The sequence below is a fragment of the Panthera uncia genome, chromosome A2, assembly GCF_023721935.1.
Source record: "Panthera uncia isolate 11264 chromosome A2, Puncia_PCG_1.0, whole genome shotgun sequence".
Lineage (NCBI taxonomy): Eukaryota > Metazoa > Chordata > Mammalia > Carnivora > Felidae > Panthera > Panthera uncia.
Window position 1 is genome coordinate 4,668,018 of NC_064816.1, and position 25,094 is coordinate 4,693,111.

General features: G+C 44.7%; 1 protein-coding gene across 6 annotated transcripts in view; it reads left to right on the forward strand.

Annotated features, from left to right (window-relative positions):
• ADGRE1 (adhesion G protein-coupled receptor E1) overlaps positions 1–25,094 on the forward strand; it is a 71,521-nt gene that overhangs the window by 37,335 nt on the left and 9,092 nt on the right. For 5 of the 6 annotated variants that reach the window (XM_049639765.1, XM_049639768.1, XM_049639766.1 and 2 more), the window contains 13 exons: positions 4,472–4,627; positions 4,738–4,857; positions 6,516–6,662; positions 11,154–11,294; positions 11,380–11,517; positions 13,180–13,268; positions 14,877–14,960; positions 18,250–18,427; positions 19,244–19,363; positions 20,560–20,771; positions 21,507–21,677; positions 23,163–23,357; positions 24,624–24,859. In XM_049639765.1, coding sequence (XP_049495722.1) covers positions 4,472–4,627; positions 4,738–4,857; positions 6,516–6,662; positions 11,154–11,294; positions 11,380–11,517; positions 13,180–13,268; positions 14,877–14,960; positions 18,250–18,427; positions 19,244–19,363; positions 20,560–20,771; positions 21,507–21,677; positions 23,163–23,357; positions 24,624–24,859 — 1,987 coding nt within the window. The remainder of the gene's footprint in view (positions 1–4,471; positions 4,628–4,737; positions 4,858–6,515; positions 6,663–11,153; positions 11,295–11,379; positions 11,518–13,179; positions 13,269–14,876; positions 14,961–18,249; positions 18,428–19,243; positions 19,364–20,559; positions 20,772–21,506; positions 21,678–23,162; positions 23,358–24,623; positions 24,860–25,094) is intronic. The other variant, XM_049639769.1, reaches the window with a different exon arrangement.

Genomic DNA, 25,094 nt, shown 5'->3' on the forward strand with positions numbered 1-25,094 from the left:
ATATATATATATATATATATATATATATATATATATATATGTATCTTGTTTTTTTATCCATTCTGTTACCCATTGTCTTTTGATTGGAGCATTTAGTCCATTGACGTTTAGAGTGATTCCTGAAAGATATGAATTTATTGCCATTATGTTTCTCGTAGAGGTGGAGTGTTTGGTGGTGTTCTCTGGCCCTTTCTAGTCATTGTTGCTTTTGGTTCTATTTATTTATTTATTTATTCATTCATTCATTCATTCATTCATTGATATTATTTTTTCTACCTTTTCTCCCCTCAGAGAGTCCCCCTTCAAATTTCGTGCAGGGCTAGTTTAGTGATCATGAACTCTTTTAATTTTTGTTTGTCTGGGAAACTTTTTACCTCTCCTTCTATTTGAATGCCAGCCTTCCTGGATAAAGAATTCTTGGCTGCATATTTCTCTGATTCAGCACACTGAATATATCCTGCCGCTCCCTTCTGGCCTGCCAAGTTTCTGTGGATAGGTCTGCTACAAACCTGATCTGTCTTCCCTTGTAGGTTAAGGACTTTTTGTCCCTTGCTGCTTTCATGATTCTTTCCTTGCCTGAGTGTTTTGTGAATTTGACTATGATATACCTTGTTGATGGTTGGTTTTTGTTGAATCTAATTGGAGTCCTCTGTGCTTCCTGAATTTTGATGTCTGTGTCTTTCCCAGGTTAGGAAAGTTTTCTTCTATGATTTGTTCACATAAACTCTTCTACCCAAGTTTCTCTCTCCTCATCTTCTGGGACCCCTATGATTCTGATGTTGTTCCTTTTTAGTGAGTCACTGATTTCTCTAATTCTTAAATTGTACCCTTTTGCCTTAGTCTCTCTCTCTTTTTCTGCTTCATTATTCTCCATAAGTTTCTCTCTATATTGCTGGTTTGCTGCTCTGCTTCATCCATCCCTGCTGCCGTGGCATGCATTGGAGATTGCAGCTCAGTTATAGCATTTTTTAATTTTTCCTGAGTAGATTTACTTCTTTTATCTCCACAGAAAGGAATTCTAATCTATTTTCGACTCCAGCTAGTATTATTATCGTGATTCTAAATTCTTGTTCTGACATCTTGCTTGTATCTGCGTTGGTTAAGTCCCTGGCTGTCATTTCTTCCTGCTCTTTCTGTTGGGGTGAATTCCTTCATTGTCATTTTGAAGATAGAAAGAAATTAATGAGGTAAACAAAATTTAAAATTAAAAAAATTAAATTAAAACAAATTAAAAACAACACACACGCATACATAAAAATCAAATAAATGATGCAAGATCTAGTTGTGTTTGTGGTCTGGGTATTGAAAGGGGCTTGATAGATTAGAGAGAAAAAAGGGAAAAAGAAAAAAAGGGAAACGTTTGAAAATTTGAGAAAATGAAAACAATGAAATAGAATAAAATGAAATGATAAAAGTAAAATAGAATTTGAAAAATTTATACAAAACTAAAAAATATAGTAGACAAAATTAAAGAAAAATATTTTTAATAAAATTGAAAATAAAAAGAAATTTTTTTCTCTTCCTATATTCAAGAAAAAGACAAAAAGAAAAGAAAATTGAATAGATGGGCCAGCAAACAGACTGTAATACGATTGAAATTACATCGTTTTCCCCTAGAAGTCAAACTACGAAGCACTTTTTAGTTTGTAAACTAAGCAGGTGGAGAGACTTGTGGTTCTTAAAGAGTGAGGTTGACCCATTTGGGTGGGGCTTGGTGTAATGGCTCTGTTCTCCACTAGGTGGCGCTGCTTAGCTTACTGGTGTGGATTGTTGTGGTGCTTGTAGGTGTGTATGCGCATGCACAGCAGGGGTGAAAATGGCATCACCCAGGTACCCAGTCTCTAGTATCAGAACTCTTTTCTCCCCAGTCAGCAATCATTGAGTTGTGTGGTCCAGGTTGTGCAGATTGTTGTGTTAATCCTCAAGTAAGATTTCTAGGTGTGCAGGGTGGTTTAGTGTTGATCTGGCTGTATTTCATGGATGTGAGACACAAAAAACTTGCATGCTGTTCCACCACTCTGGATCCTCCTCTGTTTCCCTCTTTTTTTTTGTTTCATGAGTTTCCATAATTTTATCTTCTGTATCCCTGATTCACTGTTCTGCTTCATCCATCCTCACCATCATAGCATCCATTTGAAATTGCATCTCAGTTACAGCATTTTTCATTTTGAACTGACTAGATATTAGTTATTTTATCTCTGCAGAAAGGGATTCTCTGGTGTCTTCTATGCTTTCTTCAACCCTAGCTAAATCGTGGTTTTAAATTCTAACTCAGATTTCTTACTTATGTCCGTGTTGATTAAATCCCTGCGTGTCCTTTCTTCTATCTTTTGGGGTAAATTCCTCCATCTTGTCATTTTGGAGGAAGAAAAAGGTAATAAAATAAAGAATAAAAATTTGAAAATTAAAAACAAAAGAAAAAATCAAATAAAGGAAGCTAGATTCTAAGTATGTTCTGATCTGCTTTTTGAGAGAATCTTGATAGAAAAGGAAAAAGAAGTTAAAATTTTGTTTAAATTTAAATAATAAAATAGAGTAAAGTAGAATAGAATAGAATAAAAAAATTTGCTCTTCCTGTATTCAAGAAAGACAACGTAAAGAATGATAAAAGAAAATAACATAAAGTAAAACAGAAGCAGAGAAAAAAACAGATAAACAAGGAAACAAAATGAAACCCAAGTGAAGCTAGATCCGGTTTCCCTTAGAACTAGAACTTTGAAGCACACCGTACTGTGTAGAGTAAGTGGGTGGAAAGGATTTGTACTGGCCTTCTAGGGGATATGCCTGGAGGGCGCAGGTGGGTAATGGTCCGTGTAACAGTTCCATTTTTCACTTGGTGGCACTGCCTGGCTCACTGGACTGAATCAGTGTGAGTGTGCTAGAGGTGAAAATGGCTTCACCCTGCTCTCTTGTCTCTGGCGTGGGAATTTTGCACCATCACAGATATGTGATCAAGCACAACTTCCTTTGTCTCAGGCCTCTGTCCACTCCCCACCTCTACCCTGTACATGCCCAAGCTGTCTGCCTGCCAGGTGGCACCTCCCTCCTTATCTCCAATGGGTCTGGTTTTCAAAACCCCACAACTCAGAGACCCCAGGTCTTGGACCTGTGCTGATTTTATGGGGGAAGGTCTTGCAGAGCAATGGCCAGGTATCAACTTGTCCCAGAAAATGTGTGCATGGTAGCAAAGTGACAGAGGCTCAGAGTTTATGGTAAATCACAACACACAACTGGCGCCAGGTTTTGCTGCAATCAGCTGTTCTCTTTGGCCCAATATCAGTAAACATGGCAGCTCTCTGGGACCCGCTGGGACGTTTGCCCACGGGAGGCTGATTGCCACTACCATACACACTCCAACCAGGGAAACTGCTTCTCCCCATATGGCACACAGGTCCCTCAGACCATGATGCCTTCTCTCAGGGATTTACTTTGCTTCCTCCTGGAGCACCACCAGGCACTGAGCACTGAAACATCAGTTTCTGCACTAGACTGTTTATAGAAAACTGGAAGTACTGCAACCCTCTGCCTTTTTCCCATCAATGGTTTTGAGGAACAGATTTCTTATCCAGTCCACTGTGAGTGGTTTCATTCTTTCTCACATTCTCTCCAGCTACTTTCAGGGGGAGTGCTTTTCTTGCATGACTCTAATGTGCGAAACTCCCCTTTTCTCTTTCTTTCTCTATCCTCTGTCTATAAAATCATCTCCCTACCCTCCGCACAACCTTGGCTTTTCTCACCCCCAATGCAGCTCTCCACACCATATTCCTTTCAGGTTCTCTTGCTCAAATTGTGCAGATTTTCATGTTAATCCTCAGATCAATTTCCTAGGTGTTCAAATGGTTCGATGCTGAACTAGCTGTGTTTCAGGGACAAGACAGGCTCAGGGTCCCCATACTACTCCACCATCTGAACTCCACTCTTGAGAGCGAGAATCCCAAGCAGACTCCACACCCAGAAAGAGCCCAAGGTGGGGCTTGATCTCACAAATGTGAGATCATGACCAGAACTGAAATTAAATGAAGACACTTAAGTGACTGAGCCAACAAGGCACCCCTAGAGACCCACATGAAAGAGAGCATACACACAATGCTGGCAAGCTGCTGTTGGCCATGGGCTGATTGCTGCACCAGGGATTCAGCCTGGAGGTGTTGGTTCTTCTCCATGTGAACTGCTTTTTCATGGCTGGTTGGGCTTCCTCACATATGGCAGCTAAGTTCCAGGAACGTGCATCTCGAGAGACTACGGAAGGGGTGCGAAGTATCTTTATGACATAGTGCCACCACTCTCAGAGTCCCGGCATGCTCAGGTTCACGAGAAGGGAATGTAGACGGCACTGCTTGCTGGAAGGAGTACAAGTTCACATAGAATGAAGGCCATATGGCATGGAAGATGTTGTTTCCACCATCTTTGAAAATACAATCTGCTACACAAGATGAAGCAAATTAGTGACTCCAACTCTTTCTGTGTCCAGATATAGATGAATGTTCTCAAAGCCCCCAACCATGTGGTGCCAACTCAGCCTGCAAAAACCTTCAGGGGAGATACAAGTGCAGCTGCTTGCCTGGTTTCTCTTCTCCCACTGGAAATGACTGGACCCCGGAAAAGCTGGGTCATTTCTCATGCACAGGTAATGCCATCAGGCATGGGTCTTGGGTGGACAGTGACCACTAGTGGGCAGTGTCTCTCACCTTAGCCACACAATCTTTGGTCTGCTCACTCTCCTCCACTGCTCCTCAGACATCGATGAATGCCTCTCCGATGGGGTCTGCCCAGAGCATGCTGAGTGTATCAACTCCTTGGGAAGCTACAATTGCAGCTGCCAGGTTGGATTCATCTCTCACAACTCGATCTGTGAAGGTATAGAGGACCTGCTTTTCTTTATGTAGGTACTCAATTAATTAACAACCACCTCACTTGATGGTCCTGTGAGGTTAGAGACTATATTCTTCATTTTGGGGGTGAGAAAATTAAGGCTCAGACCATTGAAGTAACTTCCCCCAAAATATGCAGCTATTAAGTACAAGAGCCAGGATTGGAACTCCAGTCAAGGGTCTACTCTGAGTGCAGCAGTGGGTCAGGCAATACTTGAGAGCAATGGCGGGGGAGGTGGGGGGGTGCTGTGTCCCATGAGCAATAACTTTCAAGGGGGATGCTGGAAATTCCCGGAAACATTTTTGATTGTCACAACTGGTGGTGGCGATGGGCTCCTCTTGTCTAGTGAGTAGAGGCCACAGATGCTGCTAAACACCTTACAATGCACAGAACAGCTTCCCTACAACCAAAAATAATCTGGTCCCAGATGTCTTTAGTTCTGGGACAGAGAAACTGCGTGATAGGGTGAGCTCAAACTCAAAATTCAGAACTATTTCCTATCATGTTTTTGGTTCAAGACCTCAGGGTTACCCTCAACCCCTACCCCATGCCTTACATACTAAATCAGTCATCATAGCTTGGGGAATTTACCTGCTAAATACGTCTTGAATCTCTCCATTCTTCCTCATGCTTGGTTCGGGCTTCATCATTAGTTTAGCCATGTCCTCCCTGGGCTTGTCCTTCCTCCATTCTTGTCCCCTCGAATCCATCCTTCCAAACTGCAGCCAGAATTTTCTCACAAGAAGCAAGGGCTCCATCTCCCTGCATCTGGTTGAGAACTATTGTTCTCCATGCTCGTTGGTAAGGAAGGTGACACCATCAAGCAAGGCATGGAGTGATCCAGCCCTTATCACATCCCCTGGGCTTGGAGTCAGAGATATTTGAGGTCCTCTCTGATTTTTCTGATACATTTGTAGCAGTAGCTATTGCTGAAAAACAGATCACCCTGAAAGTCAGTGGCTAGAGACAAGCACCGTATACGTGGTTTGTGTTCTGTGCATTGGAAATTCAGGTTGGGCTCTGCTGTTCACTTGCTTGCGTCTGTACTGGGCTTGTTCGTGTGTCTGTGGTCAGCTGTGAGTCAGCTTGCTCATCTCGGCTGGGCTGCCTCACGTGTCGGGGGCTCCTGTGGGATGATCCATCTCTCTTCCACCTTGTCTCTCCTTCTTCATTAGGTGAGTCTAGGGCTTGTTCATGCGGCAGAAGCAAGGGGCTAAAAGAATGAGCAGAAGCAAATAAGTCTCTAGAAATCTAAGACTTGGAACTGGCACGACATCATTTCTGCTGTGTTCTTTTGGCCAGTGAAAGTCATAGGCCAGATTCAAGCTGGATTCGAGGTGTGGGGAAACAAGCTCCCATCATAGAGGAGGAGTGGCAAAGTCACACTGCACCGCACCATCTGCATCCCATGGTGTGGGTGCAGGGAGGAGTAAAGGAGCACAGCCATTCTATGTTCATCTGTCTTGGAGCTATTCACCACCCTCCACTTATATATTTTGGGTCAGAATTTATTCTCGTGGCCAAGCCTCAGTGTAAGGGAGATGAGGAGTAAGGGGACAACATGCACAGTGAATCTCTGTTTGCAGTCTCCTATTCTCATGTCTTCATCTGCTTTGTCTTGGGTTTTCATCTCCACTGACCAGACGTGGATGAATGTGCTGACCCCGCAACTTGCCCGGAGCACGCAACTTGTCACAACAGTCCTGGAAGCTACTCTTGTGTCTGCAACCTAGGATTTGAATCCAGCAGTGGAAACATGAGCTTGCAGGGCCCAGGAGACATATGTGAAGGTCGGTGGGAAGGGTTTGTTAGGGAACCTGGTCCAAGTCTGCATGCAAAGACAACAGTGGTGGGTGAGGGGTCAGGATGTCTGGGCTGAGCTCAAGGACCTCATCTGCTAAGCTGATGCCAAAAATTGCTCATCCATTCACTCATGCACTCATTCAACAAATACTTCCTGAGCACCTACTATATGCCAGGCACTCTTCTAGAGCTGGTGGATACAGCACCAAATAACATAGGCAAAACGATTTGTTCTCCTAGTACTCATCATCTAGGATTAAGGGAGATAGAGAGCAAAATAAAGGCATGGCCATATGTGTGCCAGGAGTATCTGAAAGAAATAAAGATAAATAAGGCAGGAAAGGTGCATAGGCAGCATTGGGAGTAGGGGTCAACTTTTAGTAGAGAGAGTGGAAAGGAAAGGCCACACTGAAAAGTTGATATTTGAGAAAAGACATGAAGGATATGAGGGAGTGAGATATTGGGTATCTGGGGAAGGGTGTTCCAGGAGGAGGGAACCGCAGATACAAAGGTCTGGAGGCAGGATCCCAGCCAAGGTGCTAAGCTCTTCCGGACATGTACTCATTGTCTGCCCAACAACCTGATGGTATTAGTGGTGTTTTATGCCCATTTCATAGATGAGGAACCTGAGCCTCCATTGTGGTAAAACAACTCTTCCATGGTCAAATAGCTAGGAAGTAGGGGAGTCAGGATCTGAACTGGCCATCATTGACTTGAGTCCAAATTTCCAGACTCTGACTCAAGACCACCTGGGAAGCTGTCATCTAAGAAGTCCAGAACCAGACTGAACCTGATTTTAAATCCTGGTGTGCCTTTCACAGGCTGTGTGACTCTGCACAATTGTAACGCCTCAGTTTCCTCATCAGAAAAATGGAAGTAATGTTAGTGTGCACCTCACAGGGCTGCCGTGAGCATTCCTCGAGCAGGTGCATGTAAGGGATCTTCCTCAGTGTCTGTCACAAAAACTCAACATATTAGCAGTTAATTTTTTATTTTCGCTAACAAGTACTTACCTCATACTTGTGATTCTCCAGACTCTGCTCTCAGTCCTTCACAGATGACACCTTATTCAATGCTCCAAACAACCCTATGGGGGAAGAACTATTATTATCCTTGTCTGACAGATGAGGGCACTGAGACACACAGAGGTGAACTCTCTTGCCCAATGCATTGTCAGCCCAGGGCCACCAGAACAAAACACTGCAGACAGGGTGGTTTCAACATTGAGATCTATTTTCCCTCCATTGTGGAGGCTGGAAGTCTGAGACCACAGCTGGGTTCTGGAGAGGGCTGTCCTCCTTGCTTCCAGATGAGTGACTTCATTCTGGGGTCATGGACATGAGTTCTGATTTATCTCCCTCTTTTTATGCGTACTAATCCCATCTTTTTTAAAGTTTATTTAGTTGTTTTTGAGAGAAAGAGAGAGCTCACAGTAGGAGCAGAGAGGGAGAGAGAGAGTAAGAGAGTGAGAGAGAGAGAGTGGGAGAGAGAGTGAGAGAGAGAGAATCCCAAGCAGGCTCCACACTGACTATACAGAGCCAGATGCAGGGCTTGAACTCACCAGCTGTGAGATCATGACCTGAACAGAAACCAAGAGTTGTATGCTTAATTGACTGAGCCACCCAGATGCTCCAGGGCACGAATCCCATCTTAAGACCTCATCAACTTAATCATCTTGTGAACGCCTTTTGTCCAGATACCATCTCACCGTGTGGGGAATGTAACGTATCAATCTGGGGCACATATTTCAGTCCACAGCACCCAGTAACGCACAGTCTATAGGGCCAGAGCCAAGCTTTGAGCCCAGGCTGTCCATGCTTTGCACCCCTCCACTTGGATGCCTCTCAGTCATTATTATTATTACTGATAACATAGTATTTCTTAGGGGGAGGAATTGAGACTTATCAAGGAACGGGGGCCAGGGAGTTCAAGGCTGAGGGAGCAAACAGTGAGACTTCCTGGACCTACAGGTAATCAGTGAATCTGGATCAGGAATTACTAAGGGGTTAGCAAGGAAAGTTGAGTTAGGTGAGCTTAGGTGGGTCCAAACTCTCAGAGTCTCATGTGTTCTAAAGAGGAGTTTGGATTTTATCCCGAAGTGTGGAGAGCCTCATCAAAAGATTTGTGTGGGTCACATCCTGGCTCTTTGCACTTCCTTTCAGCAGTGTTTAAGAGGGTGCGAGCAGAGCCAGGGAGACCCGCTGGCTTTAGTCAGGATGGGGCTGTGCATTGCCATGGCCTCAGCATCCTTTATCCTTTTGACTCAGTCTAGTTTTCTGCTTAGATGTGGACGAATGTGCCAGGAACTCAACTCTTTGTGGCCTCAGTTCAGTGTGTACCAACACCCTGGGGGAATACCATTGCTCCTGCCTGCCTGGGTTCTTTTCACCTTTCTGCTTGTTCATGACTCTGTGGGTTGACTGCATGGTTTTGGGGGGGGGGGGTGGCAATAGGATGGCTGGCAGGTCCAAAATGGCCTCACTTACATGGCTTGTAGTTGGTGCTGGTCTCTGGGTGGGAGCTCAGCTGGGCCCCTTGGTTTCCCTCAGGGGCCCTTCCTCATGGTTGCTTGGGCTTCCTGGGAACATGGCAGCTGGTTTGCAGGAAGGGAAGCTGCAAGAGGAAGAAAGCAGAAACTGTGGGTTCTTGTAAGGCGTGTGCTTGGAAGTGCCAGAATGTTCCTTCTGTTCTGTTTTCCTGGTCACAGTCATGGGGCCAGCCAACAGGAAATGAAGGGGAAATCGACTCCCCAAATCGCTGGGCAAGCAACAAGTACACACAGGAAATGAAAGAATTGGTGGGGGTCATCTTTGGAGGATCTAACATACTGCAGAGCACATTTTATAATTCTTCAACCCCCTGGGGAAATGCACGCTTCTCGTCATTACACATGTTGTATTTCTTTTCACCTTGATGTTCACCAGCTACTGACATTCTTGTAGGCAGAACAATAGTGAGGCAAATTTGAAAGGGACCTTAGAGGTAGATTAATACAGCACTGTGGGTTCTTCGGAATCTCTTCAGAGCCCCTGTTTCGGTCAGATTATCATCTCTCTTATTTGTCTTACCTCCTAAATAGGTTTCACTTTGCAGGAAGTGAAAGCTTTCTTCAGCCAAAAAGTTTTGAAAATCATATGCCTAGTCCGGTTCCATTTGCAAAATATAAATTCCATTTATGCTGTTTTTAAGAAGCATTCATTCATTCATTTAAAGTTTATTTATTTTAGAGAAAGAGAGAGAGAGAGAGCAAGCATGAGTGGGGGAAGGGCAGAGAGGGAGAGAGGGAATCCCAAGCAGGCTCTGCACTATCAGCGTAGAGCCCCATGCGGGGCTCTAACTCACAAACTGTGAGATCATGACCTGACCTGAAATCAAGAGTTGGATGCTTACAGCTGAGCCAGCCAGACGCCCCACTGTTTGCGTCGTTTCTGACAAGAGTTCACCTACCTGATGCTTAAGTGAGTCTGCAACTAGAAGCCCGCTCCTTGGTCAGAGACGTTTCTGTGATACCAGGAGGAGAATCACTTCCCCATACCTCCCAACCGTGGGTCATTTTCCTGTCCTTCGAGACCTCCAAGTTAGTCTGCATTCATCCCACAAGGACCTCCCATTCCAGCGCTCCATGGTAGCGCCCAGTGCAACAACCATATACCTGTGCAAGCCACTAGTGGATGCTGCCTGTTTACCCCTCCTGTTTTGTGAACTGACATAGGAATATGAGAAGTTTTGCCTTTACCTCCTTCCTGATTATTTTTTTCCCCAGGACATTCTATTCCATAGATCCTCAGAGATCCCCAGAAGGAGAGGTAATCCCGTATTGCCACAGTAAGCTGGCCAGGGCTCCTCAATGTTGGCACTATTGACATTCTGGGCCAGATGGCTCTTTGTGGTGGAGGGCTGTCCTGTGCGCTGCAGGATATTTGGCAATATCTTTGGTTTCTACCCACTAGATCATAGTAGTACATCCCCCTCCCCCAGCCCAGTCATGACAACCAAAGATGTCTCCAGACATTGCCCAATGTCCCCTGGAGGGGGTCGGGGTGCAAACTGCCCTCAGTTGAGAACCACTAGCTAAATATAATAGCAACTTCTGACTTACATACCCATCCAATATAGATGCACCTGGCCAGTGGGCAGATTTTCTCCACGTGGTGATATAGGGATCCATTTCCTTACATCCGTTGGTCCTTATATGCCTTGTGGCTTTGGAATCCCTGGTTCAGCCAGTGGTGGGGAAAGAGGGAGAAGGCACACCCACTTTGTAACCACCTCAGCCCAGAAGTGGCAAATGTACTTGCTCACATTCCATAAGTGAAAACTAGTCACATGGCCCCAACCTAGATGCAGAAGGTTCTGGGAAATGTTGTCCCTGGTTGGGTCACCTTTTTTTTTTTTTTGTGACAACTCTATGCTTTGTAAGCATAACTTTTGCAGGATTTCTAGCCAGCTCTGCCTCATGCCCATTCTCAACCCTATAGATATTGATGAGTGCCTTTACATCAGCCTTTCCAACGCAACATGCACCAACACCCCTGGGAGCTACTTCTTCACCTGCTCTCCTGGCTTTGCACCAAGCAATGGACAGCTGAACTTCACAGGCGAAGACGTGGAATGCAGAGGTGAGAAGAGGGGTTGCTGGCTCTCCCTGGAAAGAAGTATGTCCTCGTTCTTCTGGGTTGTTTGACACTCTTGAGTCCTTTGCAGATATCGATGAGTGCTCCCAGGACCCATCACCATGTGGCCCCAGTTCTGTCTGCACCAATGCCCCGGGCTCCTACAGCTGTAGCTGCATGGAGGGCTTTCGTCCCAATCCAGAAGGCTCCTTCAACTTCAACTGCAAAAGTAATTATCTCCTTGTGCCTCTCAGCAGTGGAATCTGCATCCTGGTTTGGTTGTAAACCCCTCCATCCACCCAACCTCTGGATCCTCCTTTTACCTTTGCCTCATCCTCAATCCTCTCTTTCTCATTTATTCATTCACTCACAGATTGATTCACTCATTCGATAAATTATTGGGGGGGCATCTATTAATTAGTCAAACAGGCCCCTGCACTAGGTCCTGAGAATTCAATCCTGAATGTGATGATGTATGTAGAGCACACACACATAATCACGTAATAACCACAATCAGTGTGGCAATTGAACAATCATAGTGTACTTTGGAATGAGTAATGAGATATTTAATATGCTGTGGGCAAGTGATATTTAAGCTGAAGCTTGAAGCAAGAGTAGGAATTATCCAGATGATGAGTGGAGATCTGAGTGGTCCAGGTTGTGGCATGTGCAAAGGCCCTGAAGCATTAGGTATACCTAAGGAGGTGGGCAGAGTTCAGGTCCTGCAGGAACTGGTGAGCCATGTGAAGAATTTTGAAGGTTTGGGGGGTTTTCTGTTTGTTTGTTTGTTTGTTTTCTTTCTTTTCTTTCTTTTTTTTCTTTTTCTTTTTTTGCTGAGAACAATGGGAAACAGCTTGATTTTTTTATTGAAAAAATATGTTTTAATGTTTTTTTTTTTTTAATTTTTTTTTCAACGTTTTTTATTTTTATTTTTGGGACAGAGAGAGACAGAGCATGAACGGGGAAGGGGCAGAGAGAGAGGGAGACACAGAATCGGAAACAGGCTCCAGGCTCCGAGCCATCAGCCCAGAGCCCGACGCGGGGCTCGAACTCACGGACCGCGAGATCGTGACCTGGCTGAAGTCGGACGCTTAACCGACTGTGCCACCCAGGCGCCCCTACTTTTTTTTTTTTATTTTTTTAACGTTTATTTATTTTTGAGACAGAGAGAGACAGAGCATGAATGGGGAAGGGACAGAAAGAGAGGGAGACACAGAATCGGAAGCAGGCTCCAGGCTCTGAGCCATCAGCACAGAGCCCGACGCCGGGCTCGAATTCACAGACCGTGAGTTCATGACCCAAGCCGAAGTTGGACACTCAACCAATTGAGCCACCCAGGCGCCCCAACAGCTTAATTTTTTTAATTGTAGATTACTTGATACATTAAAGATAGAGGTAGTTTATATGGAGGCAATGAAGTATAATATGTATAATATTATACAATAATAGTATGTCAACATGAGAGCTAGGATCTCCTCAATTTCGTGTGTTTTTCAGCATATTCCTTCCCTATTTCATCTTCCCTACTCCTCCCCAGAGAGGACTCCTTGGAACTTTGTAGTCGTAATTCCCCTACTTAAAAAAAAAAAAAAAAAAATGACCTCCATGTACGTATCCCTAAACAATACTTTGTTTAGTTTTGTTTGCTTTGGAGCTCTATAAAGATAGCATCGTGCTCTGTGTCGTCTTTTCCGACTTGCTCTTTTCACTCAGTATCCTGCTTCTCAGAGTCCGTGGTGTTTCTGCGTGTAGCTGTGGTTTGCTCATTTCCACTGTCATGTAATATGGTGACGAATAGATTTTAGGCAGGGGATAACGAAATCAGACCTGTCTTTTAATCACAGCTTGCTGTGGTTGAGCTCTGACTTGGTAGCTTTCATTTCCTTCCTAGGGATTCCCTTCAAGTGTAAAGAAGATGTGATACCCAACAACGAGTGGGTCCAGCAATGCCAAGTGGGAGAAGCAGTGATGGCTGAATATGTAAGTATTTTTGAGGCTTCCTAGCTCTTGAGGTTCCTAGAAGAGCTTCTAGCCTAGAAGTCACTCAAGTAGGATGTTGTTTTGCAGCTTTCACAAAGGCCAAAATAACAGTGGCCTAAATCGTATAGCAGTTTCCTTCTCTCTCTGTAACAATCTGGGTGTCAGTGTGGAGAGTTGATATGATGGTTCTGCAAGTGCTCTGCCATCAGCACACCAGCCCTCCCACTTTGTGGTCCAAGATGGCTGCTCCAGCCCCTGCCATCACGTCTGCATTCCAGCTGGTGGGGAGGGGGGAAGGTGACGTGAAAGGCACAGTTCTTCTCTTTAAGGGTATAACCCCATATCACTTCTGCTTACACCTACCTTCAAGGAAAGCTGAGAAGGGAGGGCATTTGTCTATCTAAAACTTGGGAATTCTGTTCCAAATAGAAGAAGGGATGTTGGAGTCTCGTTACCAGTGAAGGTGCTGGTGCTGTGTCTGTGTGATATGGGAGGGGAGATGCACAAACCCTGGGCCAGGCATAAAGGAATTTGGATATCCTGATTCTCTAACGAAGTTGTTCCAGTGGTCAAAGCCTCCATGAGCATCTTCAGTAATTGACGTGACAATTTTCAATATGAGCTTATAAATTAGCTTTCAAATTTCCCTGCACTTTAAAAAAATTTTTTTAATGTTTATTTATTTTTGAGACAGAGAAAGAGAGAGAGACACAGAGAGAGAGAGAGAGAGAGAGCACGAGCAGGGGAGGGGCAGAAAGAGAGGGAGCCACAGAATCCGAAGCAGGCTCCAGGCTCTGAGCTGTCAGCATAGAGCCCGATGTGGGGCTTGAACCCAGAAACCGCAAGATCATGACCTGAGCCAAAGTCGACACTTAACCTACTGAGCCACTCAGGTGCCCCAAAATTCCCATGCACTTTGGACCAATGTTATTTTTTGGAAGAATTTAGGTGATTGAAATACACCTAAAAATTGACCATTCTACCCACTTTTAAGTGTACAAGTCAGTGGCATTCAGTATATTCACAATGGTGTGCAGCCACCACTGCCGTCTCTCAGACATTTTTATCCCCTCAAAAGAAACCTGTCCCCAGCAACATTGCTCTCCAGCTGCCCCTGTGCCCAGGTCTTGGCAAACAGTAATCTGCTCTCTGTGTCCATCAGTTTCTGCATTCTGGATATTTCATATAAATGTAATCACAGAATACGTGGGGTTTTGTGTGCGGCTTCCCTCACTGAGCACGATGTTTTCAAGGTTCGTCCACATTGTAGCAGCTGCCAATGCTTCACTCCTTTTTGTGGCTGAATAATATTCCTTTTGGACCACTGGGGTTTACTCACACATTTCCCCCATCTTTGACCCCACAAAGTAGTTTTGCTGTTTCTTTCCATTTGCTCCTTTTATTCACAGAAGAGAAAGGTACTGTGGTCCCAGTTCTGCTGAAAAGGCAAGTTTCTATTTTCCTGAGAATTCTAAAGCCTGCTTCTAGCAGCTCTTAAACTTGGGAGTTTAAGACCACCCATATGGTGGGCTAGATGGCCAATTTGTACTTTACACACTGAGGGATGGATTGATCAGTGCTCACACATGTTCTTCTTCTGGGGCACAGGGTTCCTTCTGTACACTAATGAATACCACCTTCAGTGTTCTGGACAATGCCTGTGAAAACAAAACCACCGTGGTTTCTCTGAAGGTAACAGCAAAGTCTTCATAATTGTGTTTTGAGCTTCAAACATCTTGGTGGGGGGGACACTTTGGGCACAGAAAGTCCTCTTTAAATGGATTAACATTTAATTTATTACAAAATTAATAAATTCTGTATTTTTACAGAATTTGAAACCTGTTTCAAAATTTACCACACAGTAAATTTGAAAATTTACCATACAATAAAATTCCCTTCTCTGTCTAGTGAGTTTTTTTTATTTTCATTTTACTTGTCAGGGGGAGGGGCAGAGGGAGAGGGAGAGAATCTCCAGCAGGCTCCACACTTAGTGCAGAGCCTGATGCAGGGCTTAATCCCACAACCCTGAGTTGGACACTCAACCAACTGAGCCACCCAGAGACACCCAGTTTTATGAGTCTTATCAGCTGAGTGGATTTGGGTAGCCACCACCACAATCAGAATATAGAACAGTTCCTTTTCCTCCTGAAACATTCTCTTGGGGTTCCCCCACATTGTTAGATGTTCTCTCCACCACCGACTCCTGTATATCCCTGTCTCTTCTCTGTCATTGGAGTTTTGTCTTTTCAAGAATGTTATATAAACGGAATCACACAGGATGTGGCTTCTCTCACTCAGCATAATGCCTTTGAGATTCATGAAGGTTGTGATCAGTAGTCTCAATTCTTGTTTTTTTCTGCTATAAACATTCACGTACAGTTTGTGTGTGTGTGTGTCCCTGATTTTTTGTTTCTCTGGGGTAAATACTTAGAGGTGGGATTACTCAGTCCTTACAATGATAGACTTTAAAAGATTTTCTTAAGATTTTAGTTTTTCTTAAGATTTTATGTTGCTTATGGCTTATGATTAAGATTTTATGTTGCTTATGGCTTTTTCTTAAGATTTTATGTTGCTTATGGCTTATGCTTAAGATTTTATGTTGCTTATGGCTTATGACTTATGGCTGTTGTTTTATTTAAAAATTCAGTTGCTTTTGTACAAAAACAAGAATGATACTTTCCTTTGCAATTTGATTGATTTAAAATTAATTTATTGGGTATAATATAGTTGTCCATTAAGTGTGCATTCATTCATAAGGTTTTCAGACTGAATTTCCATAAGCAACAAACCTTCTGACAAACTAGGTTAAATTCTCTCATTTTATACTGTGTTTATGAATATTCTTATCCCCCCCCCCACCAAATTTTGAATACCTAATGAGGAATATTTACAGAGCTAAGAAGCAAAGTCATTATGCCCTTGAGGGATTTATAAATCCAATCAACCAAATGTATAAATATAATAATTCATATTTTTTAATGTTCAAAACCATTTATCAACAGCCACATTCTCTGAAATTGTTCATATGAAACACATATTCATCTCACATCTAAATGCTTTAGGCAGCGAACTCTCGTGGTTAATCAGTTAGTTTCTCTAACATACGGAACTGCTCCAAACCCCTTCAACACCCCCTTCTCAGAGTATGACAAAGATGGAAAAACTTTGTAAATAAAGCACAGAAGTGATAACCCTGTGGAGTTTTAGTTTGCCTACTAATTTTTTACTTTCCCAAGGAAATGAAATCACCTTCCCAGCCAACAATAGATTTCGCATTTTGAAGGGAGGGTTTTTAAAATTTTTTTTTACATTTATTTATTTATTTATTTTTGAGAGACAGAGCATGAGCAGGGGAGGGGCAGAGAGAGAGGGAGACACAGAATCCAAAGCAGGCTCCAGGCTATGAGCTGTCAGCACAGAGCCGGATGTGGGTCTTGAACTCATGAACCATGAGATCATGACCTGAGCCGAAGTTGGACACTTAAGCTTAACTGACTGAGCCACCCGGGCCCCCCTCAAAGGGAGTTTTAAGATTTCCTCAGCCGTAGAATTGAAGACCACATTTTCCCAGGATGATTCTACCTGATACTTTTCTGTACGTCGGTGGGGATGGACCCCAAACTCACCTGGCATATGGTCACGTCCTGTTTCTCCAGAACAAACATCTCAAGTTATACCCTCATCCATGTTTTACTGAAATTCTTTTCATGTTTTTATTGTCCAATTTGGGTAAATAGAAATTGTTATTCATACTCAGATTTCAGTTAATTTCCTTCCCCATGTGACCGGAGTCCATTACTTTCTTCCTCGTATTTATTAGGCTGTGAATCCTTTTCATATTTTTTTGTTGTTGGGGTCAAAGTCATTGCACAAGCCAGTTTATTGACAATAATCAATAAAAGGAATTGTATTGACGTTAATGTCAATATTATTATTGCTATTTCTTTAACTCTATTCCTCTGACATAATCAATGTTAACATTTGAATGTATAACCATATCCTTTCACTTTGTGAATGTATGTCTAAAACACACACACACACACACACACACACACACACACACACACTGAAGCCATTTAGTGAGCACTTACTAGAGGGATTCTGCCTCTGCTGCTAGATAACAAAGGTTCAAATCTTGCTTCTCCCACCTCCTATACGTGTTCTGTTTCCCCACACAAAAATGGAAATCATAGTTTCTACTTCATAGATTTCTTTCTAAAATGAAGTTAACATACATAAGGTACTTAATACTTGGCTCACAAGAAAGTCTTACTTTTATCTCTGTGTGCCAGAAATATTACTATCATAAATACAAAAATGTTAATGAAAATACTTGTTTTTTAAGAGAAATGAGATAATATCTATGTTATCCTGTAATTTGCTTAACTTAACAACAGCTCACTGACCTTTTTGCTTGTTAGTGTGTGTGTGTGTGTGTGTGTGTGTGTGTGTGATCATTGTTTTATTAATAGCTGTGTATTATTCTGTGATTTGATTTAGTCATTTATTTAGCCAATCTGTTGGACATTCAGACTTTCCAACTTCATGTTGTCAGAAACCATACTGAAATAAACATCACTGGACAAGATCCTTGCACAGTTTTTAAGCATTTCTGGAAGGACTAATTCCAGGAAGGGAAACCTCTGGGTCAGAGCTAGGTATAAGCGGGGCTATTCCAGGTGCTGACTTAAAGGCTACACCAATTTGAGAGGGAAAGGAGGAGAAGGGGAGAGAGAGAGAGGCAGAGGGAGGGAGGGAGAGAGAGGAAGAAGGAGAGAAGGAGAGAGAGAGGGAGCTGAGAAGGGGAGAGAGAGAAGGAGAGGGGGAGGAGGGGAGAGGGGGGGAGAGCAAGAGGGAGAGGGAGAGAAGGAGGGAGAGGGAGACAAGGGGGAGAAGAAGGGAGAGAGGGAAAAGAGCTGCTGTCTCAGGGGCAGGGGAAGAGGAAGAGAGTGCACATGCACAGACACACCTTTCCTTGCAGAGTGCGGCTGAGAGCCTTACCTCTGTGCTCGAACAAACATCCACATGGTCCAACTTCTCCCAAGAGGAGACCTCTGCCCTGGCCACTGCCATACTGGAGAGTGTGAAAAGCAGCACCCTGGCAGCTTTCCTGAAACCCTCAGCCAATGTCACTCAGACTGTTCAGACGGAACACTTGGGTAAGGTGGCAAGGTTACATCTGGGTGCTGCTTTTGAGGGGGGCCGTGGGCAATGCTATGCCCCATGGCTTTCCCGTACACTACTTCCCCCAACTGTTTCAAACCTCAGAGCTCACAGAAAAGCAAGTCCCAGGATAGTAACAGCATCTCCCATTTACTGAGTGCCTGGCCTTGAGGTAAGGGTGTGTGTCATTGATTCATTCAACAACTATCTGAGCCCCACAGTAAACAAAGATCTAGTAAATGAAACAGAGATTGTGCCACTGATTACCTGGCTTACATTTTAAAGGGCTACCTCCAGTTCCATTGCCTATTTTGTTGTCCTGGGGACCCTTGCAATTAGTGCCATGTCACAGGTGAGAGACCTGAGACTCAGAGAGGTTAAGTCATTGGTTGTGTTTGCACAGCTGGTGAGTGGCAGAAGCAAATGCAGCCTCTGAGCCCTTGTCCACTCTGCTGGGTTCGTCCAGCCCCTTCCTACTTCCTCTGGCTTTGGAAAACTTGTCTACATTTAGAGCAGCCAGAGGGTCCGGACTCTGTTGCCTTCCATCACTGTTGGCCTCAACCCCAGCTTTCCCTGAGGCACCCCCTAAGGTGTGAGAGCTCACCCCTGCAGCCCCACCTGGGTTTCTCTCATTTGTTTGCGGCTATCATCCTCCCATCACTCACTCACCACGGGGCTTGAGGTCTTTCCCATGATGAACTGGCCTTTTTTATTCTTTGCAACTAGGTAGGTATAACTTTGTGGGGCAGGAAACCGAATTTAGGACCCACTTTCTGGGGGACCTCGGGCAAAGTCTCCCTATCTCCTTTTAGAAATTGAAAGCAAGATCATCCAGGGAGAATGTGCTGAAGAGAACATGATCCTTCACTTCAAAGCCAAAGGGAATGAGATGAAAATCCGGTGCTCTACAATCAAGGAATCTAAATCCATAGGTACAGAGCTGCTCCTGAGAACCAGGGAGGGGGGCTGCGGTGTATCCGATTAGCAAACATTTACCAGTCAACTCTTGGGTTCCAAGACCAGTGAGGTAAGGCCCCTGCCCTCAGGGAGCCAGATATTAAATACATAAACACTCCCAATAATGGACGACCAAGACCTTGGCTGGCTGGTACGGCAGCCACCAGCCATGTTTTGTGATTGAGCACGTGAAATGTGGCCAGGCTATACTTTATGACCTGGTAAAGTACACACCGGAATCCAAAGGCTTGGTACAAAAAAATGGTGGAGAAAATCTCATGCATACTTCTTATATGGATTCTAGGCTGAAACGATGATATTTTGCATGTGTTGCAAAATTAATTATTAAAATTTATTTTACCTGTTTTTGACTTTTGTAAAATCTGGCTACCTGAAAATTTTAAATTACCTGTGTGGTTCATGTTATAATTCTAGCGGACAGTGCTGATCTGTATCAGGGATCGGCAGGCTTGTCCTATAGAGGGTGGATTAGTAAGTTATTTCAGGCATGGAGGGCAAAAGACTCTCAAAGTACAAAGATGTTCGTACGCGACGTGTAAATGAATGGACGTAGCTGTGCTACAGTAAGTTTCATTTACACGAAACAGGCAATGAGCAGATTGGCCTATGGGCTGCTGTTTCCCACTCTCTGGTGTGCAGGGCTCAGGGAGCAGCCCTGGGACATCCCTGAAGGCCACCAACATGGAGAGGGGAAGCTTACCAAACAGATGAACGAGACTGACCATCAGTGTGGGAGGGGACTTGTACCCCCCTGCTCAGTTTGATTATCCCTTAAAGATATAAATTCATATTTGTTTTTAAAAATTTTAATGTTTATTCATTTTTGAGTGGGGGGGGGAGAGAATGAGTGGAGGAGGGGCAGAGAGAGAGAGGAAGACACAGAATCTGAGCTGTCGGCACAGAGCCTGACATGGGACTCGAACCCACGCACAGTGAGACCATGACCTGAGCCAAAGTTGGATGCTTAACCAGCTGTGCCCCTGTATTAATTTTAAATGTAGGCAAATGTTGCCATGCTCAGAGCAGGCCCGTGGAGGTCCGGAGGTGCGTGGGGTATTAGAGTCTGTATATGTGTGTACTTTTTGGGTCATTGATAATCACTACTGAGCAAATTATTCCTTTTCCTTTTTCTTTTTTTGTTTGCACTTAGGGAATATCACAGGGACCATCGGGGTAGCTTTTGTCTCCTTTTCGAGGATGGAGTTGTTTTTAGATGAGAGTTTCTTCCAAGACCCTCAGAACCCCTTGGCCAATTCCCAGAGGAGGCTAAAGATGAATTCTCACGTTGTGCAGGGCATCATGACTGGGGAGAAGCAAGATGGGTTCTCTAACCCAGTCATTTACACGCTGGAGAACATCGAGGTTTGTGAAGTGGTCCCTGTCAAACCCCCATCTACCTACTGAGAACACTTCACCCCACAGTGAGCTTAACTTTCCTTTCTGATAAAGACCCATGAAGGCATCAACCTTCTAGCAAGTCAAGCCCGTCCCCCAAATCCACCTCCAGAGGAGTGGGCTCTCATATATATATATTATATGTATATAGTATATATAAGTAGCATATAGTATATTTAATATATATAGCACATATTAAAAAAATTTTCATGTTTATTTATTTTTGAGACAAAGACAGAGCACGAACAAGGGAGGGCAGAGAGAGAGGGAGACACAGAATCTGAAGCAGGCTCCAGGCTCCGAGCTGTCAGCACAGAGCCCGACGCGGGGCTTGAACTCACAGACCATGAGATCATGACCTGAGCCTCAATTCCACCAACTGAGCCACCCAGGAGCCCCTACATAGCATATATTATATACAGTACCTATAGTCACCCATTCCTCACTGGGCAAGATTGGACTCAGATTGAGGAATGTTGATGCAGGAACATTTACAGGGACTTTATTACCTTGGCCATGACCAACTCGGTTGTAGAGGCATCTCTTGCATACACAACCTTTCTCTCCATCCTCGCACATTGAAATATTACATCGCCCTCCACTCCCTCCTAGACCTACCCGCATCTTCTTGTGGGTCATCTTGAGATGACTCTTCAAGTTGGTCATACTGAATCCGTTTGACCAGAGCCTTTACGTTTTCAGCCAAAGCAGACGTTTGAGAGTCCTATCTGTGTTTCCTGGGACACAGATATGGAGGGTGGCAGGTGGATACCCTCTGGCTGTGAGATCCATGAAGTTTCTGAGATGTATACTACGTGCAGCTGTTATCACATGATGAACCTGGCCGTCATCATGGCTTCTGGGGAGCTCACGGTCAGTACCGATTCTCTTTGTTCTGGCTCTCCAAATCCAAGGGGAAAATATTGAACGAACACCCGTTGCGTGTCTCCCATGGCCTTGGGTGTTGTGGGACGGCGTCATGGGGGACAGGCAGGGTGTGCAATGCCTCTGCCCTTGGAGAATTCATAGTTTGGCTGGGAAGCCATGACATTCACATATGAAAGGAGAAATGACCCTGAACAGGTTAATAATGACAGATCCCATTTACAGAGCCTATCCTGTGTTGGACCCTTTATTTTCAGTTAAATGTTTTCAGGCCATTTTACAGGATGGAGGCTGAGGTTCCTTAGCCCACTTACTCAGAAATCTAAGTGGCTGGGGATGAGACCTGAACCCAGGACAGTCTCCTTCCACAAAACCAAGTAAATGGTGTGTGAGAAGTTGTGCTATAGGAATCCAGAAGTGTGTCCGTCAGAGCTGGTGATAGGTCAGGGTGGGGACGGGTGAAGTGAGCCTTGGTGAGTGGGCAGACGCAGTGGAGGGAGAGGACACAGAGGGCATTTGTATGCTCCCTGCATAGCTGTGAGCACTTGAAGTATTTTCATTTAGTATCACTTAGCGTATTCATTGGTATCCTCTCTTAACAGATGAGGGAGCTGAGGCACAGGGCAGCCACGTGTCTTTTCCAAGCTGGAACAGCTAGCAGCTGCCAAAAGTACAGTCCGTTCTCTTAACCACCACAAAACAAAGTAACAAAGTAACAAAGTCATAGGGACTAGCTCAGGAGATGGTGTGCTTTGGCACATCTTTAACACAGAAGGAACTCAACATTTTTAAATGAGTCATGCGTAATGGCACAGGGGAAGGACCCGGCTTGCCCTGCCTACTCACAGAAATTGGGGCATCTCAGAACGCCTGTATGGCAGGCCTGGTTCAGTGCAGGAAATGGTAATCACTCTAGGTATTTCAAATAGGGAACAGGATGCCCACAAAATCACAGGGAGGGTTGGAGGCGTTGAAGTCAGGGGTTGCCACTTGTGGCTTAGCCTCAAGATCAGCCCTCTGCAGCTGTAATCCAGAGGTCAGAAATTGCTGCTGTTGGATCACCCCACCTCCACCCAATCGAAGAAGGGACAGCTAGAATGTGGAGTCCAGCCATAGCTTGCTCCTGTCTAGAAGGCTGGTGTCTGCCTCCATTCTGCCTTCCAAAATTTTCATGCATAAATCTCATTAGAAAACCTAAAGAACATTCAGGACCCTACCCCCAGGACATTATGGGAAATGTAGTTTATAGACATCCTGCCCTATGTGACAGGGGGTGGGGCACAGGACAGGAGTGGGAATGGGTGTTGATGGATGCCAAAGGATGACGATGGGCAATATCTCGGTCACTCTGAGTGTCAGAAGGAGAAAAGGTCCCCGAGCCCTTTCTGCCCTGGTCAGGAGTCTGGATAATTCTTTTTTTCTGCCTGGAGGGATGTCGACCCTTCTGTGAATGATGTATCTGCTTCCTGACAGATGGAGTTACCCTTGCACATCATTAGCCACGTGGGTTTGATCATCTCCCTGGTGTGTCTCATCTTGGCCATCGCCACCTTCCTGCTGTGTCGTGCCATTCACAACCACAACACCTACCTCCACCTGCACCTCTGCGTATGCCTCTTCTTGGCCAAGACTCTCTTCCTCACCGGTGTAGACAAGACTGACAACCAGGTCTCACATCCCTCAGGCTGTGTCCTCGCCCAGCCCCACCATCTCCATATCTGCCCCTGCTCATCCTACCCAATAATCTCTATGCTAGGTCCCACCTCAGGACCTTTGCACGTGCTAGACCCTCTTTTGATAATACTTGTTCCCCAATTCTTTACCTGGTTTACTCATTCTTGTGATAGGTGTCAGTTTAAAATCATTTCCCTGGTCATGTTATATATTGGGGTGGTCTCTCCTATTATTCTTTAAACTGGTTATTACCTTGGATGATTCTTACTCCTAGGGGACACTCAGCAATATCTAGAGACATTATCGGTTGTTATCCCTGGGAGAGGGTGCTACTGACATCCAGTGGAGACTAGGGATGCTTCCAAACACCCTACAGTCCACAGAACAGCCCCCATGAAAGAAAATAATCTGGCAATAGTGTTACAAATGTCAACAATACCACAGCTGAGAAACTCTGTCCCTTATCAGTCTATTTTGCTTTCTTTCCCAGCTTTTATTTGAAACCATATTGATTATTTGTTGATTTACTTGCTGTATATTCCTCCCCCCCTCAACACACACACAGTAGACTGTGAACCCCATGACAGCAAGACCTTTGGCCAATTTACTCCCTATAGCTATACCAGAAACATAGTAGGTTCTTAGGGTTTTTCCAGAAGGAGCACTATTGACATTTTGGCTGGGGTGATCATTCTTTGTGCAGTTTACTGTCACATGTTTAGCGTCCCAGACCCCTTGAGAACTCAATGCTAGTACCACACGTCCCTCCCATCACTTGACCCGGAGCGAGTAAACTTCTTCTGTTTTAAAGAAGCAGGCATAAATATTTTTCGCTTTGCAGATCCTAGGGTCTCTGTCACAGCCACTCAACTTTGCTGTTTTAGCATGAAAACTGCCATAGAAAATACAGAAATGGATGTGGCTTTGTGCCAGTGAAACATTATTTACAAAACCGGCAGCCAGCCTGATGGCTATAGTGTGCTGACCCCCACACTCAATATCTTCAAACATCCTCTGAAGTAGGGCGATCAGCTATCTGTTCTCAAAACTCTCCCGGTTTTAACACTGAAAAGTCCCATGTCCTGGGAGACACCAGTCCTGGGCAAACCCTACCAAAGGGATGATTGGCCACCCTACCAAAGGGATGAATGAGTAGGCTGTACTTGGGAATTCCAATCAAAGTAGCACCCCCGCCCTGTCACCTGAACCTGCTCCTTGGAGGGGGCGGGGGTCCTGAGTGGGTGTGCCTCTCTTCTCCAGATGGGCTGTGCCATCATTGCAGGCTTCCTGCACTACCTTTTCCTCGCCTGCTTCTTCTGGATGCTGGTGGAGGCTGTGATGCTCTTTCTTATGGTCAGGAACCTGAAGGTGATGAATTACTTCAGCTCTCGCAACATCAAGATGTGGTACCTCTGTGCCTTTGGCTACGGGCTCCCAGGGCTGGTGGTGGCTGTCTCAGCCGGTGTGCAACCACAGGGTTACGGGATGCGTAATCGGTAAGTCATATCCTTCTCTCTCCCTGAAGACCCTGCTGTCATGGTTCACGATGACAATTACACGAACAACAAGAAAAGCAGTAACATGACTGGTTATTGTGTCTACCATTTATTGAGCTCTTTATGCTTTGTGAGTCTCAGGGCTGCCGTGTCCAGTAGCACAACTTGCACACTGCACAAATCCAGGAGCCACTGTTTGCACTATAGAACAGGTGAACGGTGGTGGTGTAAACAA